Source organism: Pygocentrus nattereri, chromosome 17 (genome assembly GCF_015220715.1).
Source record: "Pygocentrus nattereri isolate fPygNat1 chromosome 17, fPygNat1.pri, whole genome shotgun sequence".
In the NCBI taxonomy this organism is placed as follows: Eukaryota; Metazoa; Chordata; class Actinopteri; order Characiformes; family Serrasalmidae; genus Pygocentrus; species Pygocentrus nattereri.
Window position 1 is genome coordinate 32,898,428 of NC_051227.1, and position 15,230 is coordinate 32,913,657.

A 15,230-nucleotide genomic window follows, 5' to 3' on the forward strand; every position below is an offset into this window, starting at 1 on the left:
GCCTAATAATTCTGTAGAAACTGAATTTCATAATCACATTTCATAATCATACATTTAGTAATCTTGTTACATACAAAAACCATCTTAAATCAGTTTTCATGACCACTTTCCATTTTCTTATATACATTATGGTTATGAGGGTGGGGCAGGTATGAGAATGAGCAGAGTTGATTATAAACACCGATCAGGAATAACATTATGATCACCTTCTTGCTTCTATGCTAATTGTCTATTTTATCAGCTCCACTTACTATATAGGTGCACTCTGTAGTTCTACAGTTACAGACTATAGTCCATCTGTTTCTCTGATACTTTGTTAGCCTTCTTTTACCCTGTTCTTCAGTGGTCAGGACCCCCATGGACCTTCACAGAGCAGGTATTTGGGTGCACTGCAGTAACACTGATGTAGTGGTGGTGTGTTAGTGTGTGTTGTGCTGGTATGAGTGGATCAGACACAGCATTGCTGCTGGAGTTTTTAAAACTGCGCCCACTCACTGTCCACTCTATTAGACACTCTTACCTTGTCATTCCACCTTGTAGATGTAAAGTCAGAGATGATAGGTCATCTGCTGCACAGTTTGTGTTGGTCATCTTCTAGTCCTTCATCATTGGTCACAGTACGCTGCCCACAGGACGCTGCTGGCTGGATGTTTTTGGTTGGTGGACTATTTTTAGTCCAGCAGTGACACTGAGGTGTTTAAAAACTCCAGCAGCACTGCTGTCTCTGATTCACTCAGACCACCGCAACACACACTAACACACCACCACCACATCAGTGTTACAGAGAAACAGTATACAGTGAAACAGGTGGACTATAATCTGTAATTACAGAACTACAAAGTGCACCTATCTAATAAGTGGAGATGATAAAATAGACCATGAGCATAGAAACAAGGGTCCATGGGGGTCCTGACCACTGACGAACAGGGTAAAAGGGGGCTAATAAAGTATACAGAGAAACAGATGGACTACAGTCTGTGGTTGTAGTGCACCTATATACTAAGAGGAGCTGATAAAATGGTCAATGACCATAGAAACAAGGAGGTGGTCATAATGTTAGGCCTGAGTGGTGTACATCTCAACTGCATGGACATTTACATATTGGGCCCCTCTAACTTGGGGCATTTAAAATAATGTGAAAATCTTCTTGGTACACTTGAACCTGAATAAACAAGTAATAAGAAGAAGAAATGACTGAATAGATCAGTTGTATGCTTGACTGTGTCTACCATATTTGTACATTGCTTTGGATAGAAGGATCTACTAGCTGAATAAATGTAAATTTATGTAAATAAACGTAGACACAACAGTAGTAGTTTACATGTCTAATCACCTATAACAGCACTTCATATAATCTACTCCATGCACATTCATATAGGGTTAATATTTGTTTTAATATAATTACATTTTTGTCTCATATGATTTCATCGGGATAACTCAAATGACACACTTAAGGTCGATGAACCATGTGGTCATTGGACAGGCGGTCGTTCTGGACGTCCTGATGGCCAGTCCGCCCAGGGTCCAAAGTCTACACAACAGCCAGAGCTGAGGGTACTTCAGGAAAGGTGAGCTCTACACAGCTCTTCAGCACGGTCTTAACATTTCACTTATTTAATAATAATAATAATAATAATAATAATAGCTTCTCGTCAGGTTTTCGCGTTTATTATTTGAGCTGTTCATTCTTTGTACCTGATACTCGCCGCTTGTTTAGATTTCTCTCAGCTTTTTCTTTTTGTTTTTTCATCTTGGACATTCTTGCAAACTGGACATGCAGTTTATTCAGGGTTAACTCACTTCGCAGCGCATCTTCCAGGTCGTTTTGCGCCTTTTCTCTCCGTTGCTGTCTTTGCATTGTTGATTTGGAACCAAGCCCGCTGGACACCTTCTACGGTCTGCTGTCTCGGCAGACGGAGAACCACCGAAACAATGGCTAACGTCTTACCAGCGTGTCTCCTGCTACTGCTGTCGGCCCACCTGGTGAGTGTTCTTCCTCTGAGGCCTTTCTGACATCGTCCACCGTCGCGTCCCAGTTCCGTCCTCTCTCTCTCTCTCTCTCTCTCTGACCTCAGGTCCGCTCCGTCGGTGTGTTCGAGCTGAAGGTCCACGCGTTCCGCAGCGCGCGCGCCCTCTGCCAGCGCGCCGTCGACTGCCGCATCTTCTTCCGCCTGTGCCTGAAACATTCCCAGGACGTGATCCTGCCCGAGCCGCCGTGCACCTACGGCTCCGGCCTGACGGAGCCCTTCAGCGCAGACCAAATCTCCAGCAGCGCTCCCATCAGAGTGCCCTTCAACTTCAAATGGCCGGTGAGCAGCTCATCAGTGCGCTTGCGTGTAACTGATGCCCATTAATGATCGGAACTTTCTGACAAAGTGAATTCTTCGTTACACGTGGGACAGGATGGCATAGTAGAGCTGGGCGATGTGGCAAATTGTAATATCGCGATATTTCAAGACGTTTTTTACAGTGCATGATGTAACCATTTTTGTTCGGACGTCTATTAAGTTAGAACAGAGTTGTCCCATGTTTTAAAATGACTTATAAAATTATACATTCAATCGCTTGTGTTCAACATTTCACACACTGCAATAAAGGTAATTAAACAGGATTAATTGTGCTCTCTTTTTAATTAAGCATGCCGGTGATTAAGATTTGACCATACAAAGCATACTGTGACTTAATGTGATGTCATCTGTAATCCCAGCTGAAATAAGGATGTGTGTATGTATGTATGAATATATGCTAAAATCTACTTGGTTCTTTTCAGGGAACTTTTTCCTTGATAATCGAAGTGTGGAGTGCTGAGTCCTCTTCCGAACAGTCCACCGGTAAGACCCGCACCCCTTCACCCAGTGCAATGTGTGTCCCTTTCTCTCCAAACCCCTTAGAAAAAGATGGAACGACTGAACAAGTGTTTTATGTGCGTTACAGAAAACCAGACCAATCTCATCACCCGCCTGGCCACCAATCGCACGCTAGCCATCGGGGAGGAATCGGCCCAGGAAGTTCACCAGGGAGAGCAGAGTGAGCTGCACTACTCCTATCATGTCGTCTGTGACAAGCACTACTACGGCGACAGCTGCTCGGACTACTGCCGTCCCCGGGACGACAGCTTCGGCCACTTTACATGCAACTCCACTGGCAACAGGACTTGCTTGGAGGGGTGGGACGGAGTTTACTGCACAGAGCGTAAGTGTCTCTTATTTTTAACACAAATAATGCGCTGTAGTCTTAGAACTAGGAATTTCTCTCAAGGAGTTTAAGACAAATCATTTTCAGCTTGACAATGGGAGCAAGGAGCATGATTTGACAGGCACATGCATTGGAACTTAATGTGCTCTACCTTGCATGAAAAAGAGCTTTTTTTTTTGAGCTGCTTAGTTTTTAGTGCTTAGCACATACTCCTGTGTTTGAGCCTTGTGAGGGGAGGAATTGTTTAGTGCTGGGGACCAAGGCACCTTCAATATGATTTACTCCCTTTTTCTCTCCCTCTCATTCTTAAACAGCCATCTGCTTGTCTGGCTGCAGCAAAGAGTACGGTTACTGTGAGACCCCCGGTGAGTGCCAGTGCCGCATGGGGTGGGAGGGCCCCCTCTGTGACAAGTGCCGGCGCCACCCCGTCTGCATGCATGGTACCTGCAGTCAACCGTGGCAGTGCAACTGCAAGAAAGGCTGGGGCGGCCTGTTCTGTGACCAGTATCTGAACTGAAGATTTAAATTTCCCAACAAAGCTTGGTTTCCCATAATACAGGCCCTTTAAGATCTTACGATTAAAAACTGAATAATAAGCCTAGGATGTGAGGCCTAAACAACAATTTTTTTCTGTTATCATGATTTAAAGTTGACCTGAAATCAGAATTTTACCTTGTCGGTTTATGTCTCCAGTCATATTAATCACAAAATCATCCTATTAAACCATTTAAAAGACAAAATTGTCAAGGAGTACAATATTTAGTGTTACTGTACATTAAATTTCTGCATTTTATTCACTTTGCATTTTGTAGTCATAAAGAAATAAAAGCAATATTTCTGTCTAATGCTAATCCAGGTAGACTTAATCCCAAATATTACATTTCATAAATGTTTGTGTCTGCCCATTATTTCCACACTGCTGCAGCCCTAATTGAGAATATATAGTGTTGTCATCTAGAACTAGAGCCAGGTTTCCCTTCCACTGTTCAATTTAATTAAAGAAAATGACTGAAACTTCATGTTATGTCTGTTTACTGTCAGCTTCAACATCAGCTTTGACTGATCTTTGATAAATGAAGGAAAATTAAAATCCTTCATTTGTTAGCTGGTACCTGTTGCCTTCTAACACATTTCATAGCTACAGCTGGGTAAAAATAGGAGCATGTAAGCATTCATATGACTTGATGTATTGCATTTCTTTTTACCTGCAAAAAATGAATCCCTGTTGCATAGAAAGATGCAAAATGTGACAAAGTGTGTCATTTCTAACGTCTTTTTTATGTCAAATGTCAAAATGCAAAAAAATACGTAGAAGGAAACCTGGCCAATGATGCGGAGTTTTGTGCAGCAGGTCGGCCTAGTGCTCCAGAATTCACCCCACGCTCCTCAGTAATCCTGTGCTCTGAGTGAGGTCGGCAGGGTGAGGAGAGTGTGGCTAGCTGGAACTGGAGCGCAAGGATTTAAAAGCAGCGAGGCCAGGGCAGAGAGCAGAGCGCAGCTAATGCCGCCCTAAATTGTCTCCTGCTCTAGAAGTTAACCCATCAAGACTGGAGAAGAGAGGTGATGAGGTCAGGAGAAGGGGGGATGAAGGAGTTAAGCTGAGTGGGAGGAAAATACGAGGGGGGAAAATAAGATTGGATGTGTTGGATATTGGTGTGCAGGGAGATGAACAATAGCACTTTTTCACAACAGGAGTGGGAAACTGAGGTCCAGAGGTCAGCACAGTCTGTAGATTTCCCTACTCTAATGGTGTAAGTGATACTTTTTTTAATCCTACAAACGGGGAAATCTAACCTCTGCATTTAACCCATCCGTGAAGTGAAACACCACATACACATTAGTGAATACACACACACTAGGGGGCAGTGAGCACACTTTCCCAGAGCGGTGGGCAGCCCTATCCATGGTGCCCGGGGAGCAAAAAGTAAACCTAATAATGATTCGCTGAGATGAATGTGGCATGTTCAAGCATTAAAGTCTCCAATTTGTGCAAGAATCTATCTGGCCCTTCAGGACTGGAGGTCTCCACCACTATGATAGCATCTAATGAAAGACAGCATTTGCCATGAAAGAATTTGGACTGTAATGACGTCAGAGTGGCGTTATTCTGCATTTTGCATCACAAGAAGTCACTCAACAGACTCTGTTAGACAAGAAGGCAAAGCCAGCCTTTTCTCAAACACCGGGGAAAAAAATGAAACCCTACTAACCCTTTAAACCCTTTAAAGGACTGTCATTTAAAATTAGGAATTGAATTACAAGCATAAACTTTAAGAAGTTAAATTGTTGCTGTCATGCAACAAACTCATAGCTCATTTGTTGGAGTTTTTTGGGGATTGTTTTTTGAAATTCTATTGGTCTATCCAATCTTCTTGATGATTAGACAAACAGAAATGCTTCAAAATCAATCTAAATAAAACTGTTACTTTGACATACATTACTGGTAATACGTTTTTCTTTCTCCAGTAAAGTTACCATTTCTGAGATATGAGAATCTATTGTGACAGTGACTATATGTAGTTTAGTTAGATTTATAACATATTTACAGGAACCCTCAGGGCCATAAGGGAAAGCCTAATGATTTCTGGGGAACTAAAACAAATAGATCATCATCCTTGTTGTATTTAAACTTTGAGAGCATTGTAATAACCTTATTTCAACAGACCAACAGAAAACTGTCTATTCAGGACGTTTTTTACTCTGTGGTGTCTAGGAGAATAGACAAAGGGAGCTTTCCCATTGGTTAAGGACTCCAGGAGTTAGATAGAAGGCCTTACACATTAGATTAATTACTAACACGTTGTTAGAAATAAAAGGTTCCGTGCAGGAACATTTTTCGTTCATCAAGATACAAACAATGTAAATGTACGCTCAAAAGGTACAACAGTGGCTTTCAGGTCCAACTGTAAACCCTAAACGCTTTCGCATTAATAACCTAATGTTTTAAAACAGAACAATAAAATAAAAAGCCTGGAGATGAGATATGAGGGGAGTATGGAGCCAATATAACCTAGAAAATATTTTTTCAATGGATTATGGTACAATTATGTTCCTTGACTACTGAGGTACTGAGATGTATCCTTGAGGGTCCCACCCCAGTGACAAGAGGGGTACTGCCCCAAAAGTGCATAATTAGGAAAAGACCATGAAATGAATGACGCACGTTTTGATTTACAATATGTGGGACCAATTTCAAAAGACAAAACATCACTCTAGTGCTAACATACTAGTAGAAATCCTTTAGATGGACTAGCAAACGTTGACTTTATACAGCTGGGTGGAAGACTGATTCTACAAATATATCCAAGGCAACTAGGTGTGTAAATCTCAAATATGAATAGAAATAAAATATGTATAAAAGGCATCTTACGTGATATAGTGACAATAATCCAAAGGGGGTGGAAAGAGGAATGGCAGTTCTGCATAGTGAACAGATTGTGTCACTTTTTGAAAAATCCAAAAATGAGCCCTGCAGCGCAACACCTGTGTGGGACATTAAAAGTTTCAGACAGTACGGAGAGTCTTTGAATAAAAAAACATCCAGTGTGATGGACACGAGAGGCAGTAGATGTAACGGCTTAAATCCTAAAGGGTACAGAAAGAGGAAGTGAAGCTCTTAGACATCTTTTTATTTACTCCGACTGTCAAGACTGCGGCCCTGAATCAAACTGAGTAGATTTGTACTTTCCCAGCCTGCCGAAGCTCCCATAGAGAGGGAGAGAGACTAAGACTGAGCATGAGAGGGAGAGAGAGTAAGAGTGAAACAGAGAGTGAGAGTGCTGAATAGCTCCTCAGCCCACAGCTGTGCCTCCTGCACAAAAAACAGGAGGTTACTGGGTCTGTGCCAAACAGTGCCACAGCAGGTAGCTCACTCACTTCATCCGCCTTCACTTTTCACTCACATGTAAAACTCTAACCATTTCAATACAGCACTGAATAACTGAAATCTCAACTTTTGAAATGGGATTTTAAAATTTAAACTAAAAGACTGTATCACTGATTCACAATTCCCATAATATAAAACCAGTAGTGTTGCATTGTAATGCAGCTCTACATTGTCTCCTGCTCCAGAAGTTCACCCACCAAGACTGGAGAAGAGAGCTTATGAGGTCAGGAGAAGGAGGGATGAAGGGGTTAAGCTGAGTGAAGGCAGGAACACTCTCTGATTGGTTAGGAATTCAGAAGCTAGATAGAAGGCAAAACAACAAAAAAGGAAATAATGTTTTTGTGCAACAGTGGCAATAGGTTATACACGCTTTTACCTGAGGGATGTCAGGTGTCTGTATTATTTACAGCTGTTTTGGATTAGATATTTGAAGGGAAAAAAGAATGAATGCAACCGTGTAACAAATCTAACCTGAAATAGTTCATATCACATTGTATGATGTTATAAGATGTTTATTTCTTCCTGTGAGCCGCTTGAGTGTTTGAGTAGTTTGATTTTGATACTTTTAGATGTTCATGTTTAGCGCTTTGATTTAAAGCTCTTCTTCTTCTTTCGGCTGCTCCCTTTAGGGGTCGCCACAGCGGATCATCTGCCTCCATCTTGCCCTATCCATTGCCTCCTCTACTTTCACACCAACCATCTCCATGTCCACCTTCACTACATCCATAAACCTTCTCTGAGGTCTACCTCTTCTCCTTCTACCCGGCAGCTCCATCTCCTACATTCTTTGCCCAATATATCCACTATTCCTCCTCAACACATGTCCAAACCATCTCAACCTGGCCTCTCTGGCTTTATCTCCAAACTGCTCCACCTTCACTGTCCCTCTGATCTGCTCATTTCTAATCTTGTCCATCCTTGTCACTCCCAACGAAAATCTCAGCATCTTCATCTCCGCCACCTCCAGCTCAGCCTCCTGTCTTTTAGACAGAGCCACAGTCTTCAAACCATACATCATAGCAGGACGCACTGCTGTCTTGTAAACCTTCCCTTTCACTCTTGCTGCTATCCTTCTGTCACACATCAGCCCTGACACCCGTCTCCACCCACTCCATCCTGCCTGCACCCTCTTCCTCACCTCTTTTTTGCACTGTCCATTGCTCTGGATGGTTGACCCAAGATATTTGAAGTCATCCACCTGTACGACCTCTACTCCTTGCATCTTCACCTTTCCACCTGCCTCCCTCTCATTCACACACATGTATTCTGTCTGCTTTGATTTAAAGCTTAGTAGTTTTTAAAGAAGAAAAAAATTGGACTGGTATTGGAAATGAAAAAATAATATCATGCCACCTCTAGATTGTCTCCCGAATTTTAGTCAAGGCCGATTTTAAGTCACTAGCAAGGCCTCCCCCATCGCACAACACTACCAATCTAGGAAGATAAATGCTAGGGGAGAAGGAGGGTCATCCAGAGAGAGTGAGCTTAATTGTAAACTCTTTCACTCCTGGCCATGGAAGGCTGTAGCATCAAGGATCAGACTCAGTCTCCTGACGCTTATAGTATTTCATACAAGAACATGCTACTTCACAATAATTTCTTATAAACGAGTATTTTCTGGACCATGCCAGATGTAATGAGAGTTCTGTAGAATCAAGGCATTAATACACAAAGTAAAAACAGAATCAAATCTTAACCTCAGAACTGAAAATTGTATTAAACCTCAAAATATGTGTATAATAAAACCCCACTTTACCAGCACTCTCACTGTAAAGCATGTACTAAACCATTTGCTGCTTTTTTAGATGCTCCTGTTCTGTGTGGCAGATGGCACGGATAAGAAAGTCTGTGACTTAATGCATAGGAGTCACAGCACTGCTGAATCTAAAATAACAAACACTGAAAAACACACACAGACAGACACATACACACACACACATAGACACCATGTGTGAGTCTTCTCCTGAAACAGAATGGTAAGAATGCTGGATATGGCAGGCGTAGGCGGCTGTTAATTAAGTGTGAATAACTGAAGTAAAGCCAAACTCTAATGCTGAAGGCGTTTGGTCCACATGCACATCTCTGAAGTACGCCAAGCAAAACACAGCTGCTCTGCATATTGAATAATACAGTAAAGCACAGAGCACGTATGTGTAGAGAGAGGTCAAGTTTCAGAGCAAATCTCTCTCTCTCTCTTCTTCACTCTGTCTCTCTGTCATTATCACTCAGCCATTCTCTCTCTCTCTCTCTCTCTCTCTCATTCTTGCTCTCTCATCTCCCCTTTCTCATTTTCCCCTCTCCCATCTTTCTCTTCCTCCTTCTTTCCCTCAATCTCTCCCCTTTTACTTCTTGCTTCTTCTCTACCCATCTCTTTGTCCCTTTTCACCCTTTTTCTATCCCTTTTCTCTCTCCTTCTCTCTCACTTGCCCCTTCCCTCCCTCTCTCCCCCATTTCTTACTCCAATCGTTTCTCTTTTTCTATCCCTCTTGTCTCTCTCCCTCGCACATCCTCACTCTTCCCTCCATCTTTCTTCCCCCACCCCTTTTTCTCCCTCCCATGTTTATATATTTTTCTATCCTCTCTATTTCTTCCCCATCTCTCTCCTTCATCTTTCTCATTTCCCTCCCCTTTTCTATCCCTTTCTTTCTTTCTCCCCCACATCTCTCTCCTCCTCTCCTCATTTCTTTCCCTTTTCTTGTCCCCTTCTCTCTCTCCCTTGCTCATCCCCAACCTTCCCCACATCGCTCTCTTTGCCCCACCTTTTCCTTCCCATCTTTCTATCTTCTCCATTCGTTCCCCACTTCTCACCTTTGTGTCTCTCCTCCTCTTCTTCACATTCTTTCTCACCTGTCTTCACTCTTTCCTTCTTTCCTACTTTTAGCTGCAGTCTTGTAAACGTTACCTTATATGGAGAAGAGAGGTTTCTGAGAGTTGTGAAAAGGCTGTTTCACAACACACACACACACACACACACACACACAAAACACTCCTTTCTACTTTCTGTTGACCTTCCTTGAGGGAGCAGAGCCTCATTCTCCTTTGTAAGATTGCTCCCAGCCTCTTACAAATTGATTAAAACCTGCCCGCTACAGCAGGGCCGCCTGACAATTTCCCTTCTGCTAAAATACGAGAACTATGTCTGATTAGAGCTGCTCTACAATTTCATTAAGCTGCTCATATCGCTATTTTGCCCTCTTTACCACTTGGAGGAGAATTAAATATTGCATTCAGAAACATATTAAGCGGGCGTTTCATTAATTACTAGCCTATAATGGGGAAAATACATAACATACATTTAATTAAGGTTATATCCAACATGAGGAATGCGAAGATTAGAAATAAATTGGTACAGTACAAATCTGGCATCATGTGCTTTCCACAGCACCATGTAAATGTCAGCATGCAGGCTGAACCTGGCTTCATTTTCCTCTACACTCACTGAATTAGGCTTCAAATGAAGCAGCATTGTGCTCACGGGGAGGCTGAATAGGACCTGGATGCTTCTTTATGAAGCTAAGCACAAAACTGGGAGAGCACCATATAATGATGGCGCCAGTGCAGGTGCAGAGGCTTTTCTTCATTTTCTTTAAGCTTCTATTCAGCGCCGTGGGTTCAGAACTGTTGGGCAAACCGTGCAAAAGGCTCGGGGTCACCTAATTTCCTCAAGCCTATTCTCTCCCATTCAAAACAGCAGAAGAAAAACGCAAATGATGGCCCTTTCTCTTGCCAACGGCTCCTTTCAGCGTTACTGTAAGTGAGAGAGAAAGCTTTGTCTCGTCTACCCACGGGGTACAAGGACACAGCTCACTGGGAAACCTTCTGCACAGTCAGCGCGTGAGAACAGAGGCCAAACACTTAGTGACAGTTCCGTAATGCTTTTAAACACGCCCTACTCCTCTCCTCAGCCTTGCTGATGCAGATCTGGGGGTAAACACAATGAAGCAGAATGGGAGGGAAAAGTAAAAGATATGAAATATTTAACAAAGTACAGTGTTCGGCCTCAATTGCTCTCCAAGTCAGCCGTGGTGGCGCAGGTATAGGTACGCAGAGCGTGCATTTGCTCTCTGGTTATTAGGGGTGAAAATCTCTGACCCATTTCATTTTATTAATTAATTAATGACTCAACATATCAAGAACTTTTTAAGAAGATCTCAATTTTTGGTTCCGAAAATCTTATGTTATTTAAAAAAAAGTTTGAAGTTATATGGAAACATGGTCGTAAGTTTTAAAACAAACTTTCTGTGCAGAGTTCACAGAGTCCATATATGGAAACTAAACCGCTAAAACAGACCATTTTTAATGCACTGTTTCTGTGATGTCACAAAAAAACAACAGTGCATCTACATATCTGCCTTTTCAGCCTACAGCAGTTTAGCTCTGCCATTCACGTTGAAGCTATAAAGAGTGTTTTGGCCTGGACAGTGATTTGAATAATTCCCAATACAAAGCAGCCAATCAGAACACAGCTCATTTGTCTTATATCAGTCTTACATGGACAGTAAGAGATTAACAGAAGCTGGAAAATGGTCATGTAGAAAGGACACAATCAGTTTTAAGCAACATAAGGACTCAATACAATGCCAGAAATGCAGTATATGGGGCCTTTAAAAATGCAGTCAAACGTGACTGTATTTATACAGAAATACAGACAAAAACAGAGTTTAATTTGAATCTACTACATACATTATTGAATATTTCAGTCAATTATAATCAGCTGTGATACTCCAAAAACAATTAAATCACTGCTTTCACATCAATGCCTCATGAACCCATCAGTGCACTTTGACACCCCTGCTGGCTACCTTTGTTTTTCGCTGAGGTGGTTTCTTTATGCTGTTACGCAGGCATCACATTTCATTCCCATCACACAGAAGCAGCCTCATGTATTTGGAGCAATAAAACACTACATCATAAATGTTAATGGCTTTTAGGGGCACGCACAGCTTGCAGTACACAAATAGAGAAGAAGCACAGAGTTAGTTTGTTTTTCTGCCTCAAAGTGTTTTGTTTTTTTTCCAAACACAGAGTGTGGAGACTGATCCCACTCCATCCTGCAGTCTGGCCTGTGTCTTACATCTGATCCAGCTATAGGCCTCTACTTCCTAAGCTGTGCTCCAGCTTCATCTCCCAATAATCCTCAAATCCAACCACACTGAGGGCATGCAGTGCTGCTCTGCTCCTCTACTGGAGAGCGCCAGCTGAGCTACAGCGCCTCAGAGCTTTACGCACACACACACACACACACACCTTAAAATAATTCACTTCTTTCCACTCAATAGCACAAGTGACAAGAATAACACTAATAATATTAATGGCTAGGGATGTGCACAGGTACTTGAGTGCTCAAGTTAACTGTTCGTTGTGTCAGTATTTGAATGCAAAAATCACTATTGAGGTGTTAATTTTCATCATAAGAAAGAAGAGAAACATATATATATACACACTCAATAACATCTTATCTTAATAATAAAACGTTTTGAAATTTTACTCTCTAGTGCGACAAGCCCAAGTACTAGGAAAATGTAGGATACAAGCACTTTCGGCACACCTACCAGTACAAACAAACATTCACAAGGCAGTAACCGGATTTCCACAAACAGAAACATACTATTCGTGTAGTTTTACTTTTGAACAGTTCTTTCAAAACAACGTGAAACATTTTAACGTGATATACATTTTAGATAGTCAGGTCTCAGACTCCATGTGTAAAATCTAAAAAGAAAAGAGAATAAAAAAATAACTAAAACACTGGTTGGCAAACAAGGATGCCACTGTTATTTAGAATCAAACATTGATTTTACAAAATTACATATCAATGAGAAACATATATAAACACAGCTAAAACTTAAAACCAGTTTTGTGTGACAGAAACATCAGCATACTGGCACAGATGATAGATTCCTAAAATGAAGGGGTCTTGTCCACTAAAAGCAATGACAATGGCCTTCAAATAAGTCCACGGCCTTCAAAGACCACATTCTCCATGTTTTCCGCTTGAGAAGTAGTAAAGCAGCACAGCACTCATGCCTGTCTCCACTCTACTTAACTGGCTGCAGAGCATCTGCTGCAGTGCAGTAGACTGAGTTTGCTGGGGTCACTGTAGAGATGGCTGCTGGTTGACGACAGACACATTGTTTAATGGAGGTTCCTCTGGGGCAGGCTGGAAGGGACAAGGCAAGCAGCTGGCCAATTTCCGCGTGAGCTGAACTGTTGAAGCCTTGCACTTCCAGTGGCCGCTCAGGGTCACTGTCGAGCCTCTATTACTTTCAGCCTGTGCTTCCAGACTTTCTACACAATCCTCTCAGGGTGGATCTCATGATCACATGCTGGCATTGTCATAATAAATCATATCGTAATACAAGTATTGTGGGGATCATCAGTACTTGAGCTACAACTGTATATACTACAGAAAGAAAAATAGATCGGTTACTACAACAACAACAACAAGTGTAAACTGTAGTTGATACCAACATGTTTTTCCATTATCTGATTTTATTTGCCAATTTGTTCCATTTTTCTCCTGTTGCATGTTAAACAATCATTTTGCAAATTTTGAACACTGTACTTCAAGTTATACAGACCTTTTTATGTGCCCCCTAAAGCTGCATTGTGTAAGAATTTTTGTGAAACTGAAAGAAGTAGCTTTATTGAGTGTGGGGGGAAAAATCTAAACAACGGTGGATGTGTGCTGCTGCGAGTCACCCTGTAATTTAAGTTTAAGGTTTTAATTTAAATTTAAGTCAGAGGCATTGAGACTCATTTTGCAGTTTTTCTGACCACATCATATTTCTTGATGTATTTTATGTATTAACATCACACGCAGAGTTAAAACGTAGGTCTCAAATGCAAATGAGCTGAAGATATGATGACACAGCCTTCTGCCCGTCTATACACTAGTATAAACAAGCTTGGATACAAAAAAAGCACACAGTTGCCCCAAATATCAAAATGATCACCAGCACCCCCCCGCGACCCTGACGGAGAAGCGGCTTAGAAAATGGATGGATGGATGGATGGATGGATGGATGGATATGATGACACAGTGGATCGTTCACTTACATCCCCAGATGACACGTCTCATTCCGAGTTTTCTTTGAATACTTTCAACACATTTGTAAATGTCATTCATCTGGACTCTGAAGGGCTCTAAAGAATACTTTCAATGGGGAGGTTGCCAAATCCCCAATGGTGCACTGTATGGAAGCTTTCCAATTCAGATTTGTTTCCAGAGGTTGTGATAGGAACCAGGGGTCACAATGTCTACTGTGTAAATATTTTAATTACTACCCAAAACCATCAGTGAACCAACACGCCTGAGTTTTCACAGATTGTTGATGTTTAAACAGTGTTAGGTTATATATTAGGTGTACATCTCCACTTCCAACATGTACCTCTCCAATGGAGCATTTTACGTCAAATGACTCTGGATGACTGTTTACATACTGCAATATATTTGAAAATATTGCAGAATTTGCAAAAATTGGTGGAATTTACTTTTAAAGCATTACCCACTGATGTTGCTCTTCTGTGAAATTGTACCAAAGAACTCTTTTTTGGGACTTAAATCTTTTGTTTTTCTGGTACATTCTATTCATTTTGATTTGTTTGCAAACCTCAGACACCTTGCCCACCCTTACAACCCACCAGTGTCCTACCTCAAACCAATCACACAACAAGCTGTATTACGGCAACCTGTCAAACTAAATTGTATTTAAACTAATGTGCGGAAAAGCCATGTCCAACTGTAATAGGATTTACAAATCTGACAAGTACGAATGGTTCACTAACATGCAGGAGCAGCCCAATGGCGGGCAGAGTTCTCTTCATGCATCAAATATCACGGGTACCTCATTAATGTTAATACGACAACACGGAGCCAATATTTTTCAGAGCTGTGAAGTGGAAGAGAGATGGGACGAGACGCAACGTGATGTATGACTTCCACAAGGCGGCACGTATCACACATCACAGTACAGAACGAGTGTGGCGTTACTGTTTGCTTTCCATTACTGAAGAGTGATGGTGTGCCAATCAAAATGTATGTGCCTGCCTTTTTATGACTACTTGAAACATTCGCAAGATGAAGTAGTCAAGTGAAATATGAATGTCTAGAGCTATTCTCTGGTGGTATTTTTATATTCTGTCATTC

General features: G+C 41.7%; 2 protein-coding genes across 5 annotated transcripts in view; one reads left to right on the top strand and one right to left on the bottom strand.

Annotated features, from left to right (window-relative positions):
- sez6b (seizure related 6 homolog b) overlaps window positions 1-15,230 on the bottom strand; it is a 281,236-nt gene that overhangs the window by 243,529 nt on the left and 22,477 nt on the right. The gene's annotated exons all lie outside the window — the stretch shown is intronic.
- Window positions 1,492-4,214, top strand: LOC108425849 (delta-like protein C). Of its 3 annotated transcripts, none has more exons than XM_017694859.2 (6): window positions 1,492-1,568; window positions 1,820-1,983; window positions 2,076-2,309; window positions 2,771-2,831; window positions 2,935-3,192; window positions 3,510-4,214. In XM_017694859.2, exons 2-6 carry the CDS (start codon window positions 1,933-1,935, stop codon window positions 3,710-3,712), a joined length of 807 nt encoding a protein of 268 aa, XP_017550348.1. In that variant the 5' UTR covers window positions 1,492-1,568; window positions 1,820-1,932; the 3' UTR covers window positions 3,713-4,214. The 3 variants fall into 3 exon arrangements, with proteins under 3 accessions (XP_017550348.1, XP_017550347.1, XP_017550349.1); XM_017694858.2 differs by having other exon boundaries at window positions 1,537-1,568; window positions 1,781-1,983; XM_017694860.2 differs by having other exon boundaries at window positions 1,537-1,568; window positions 1,808-1,983.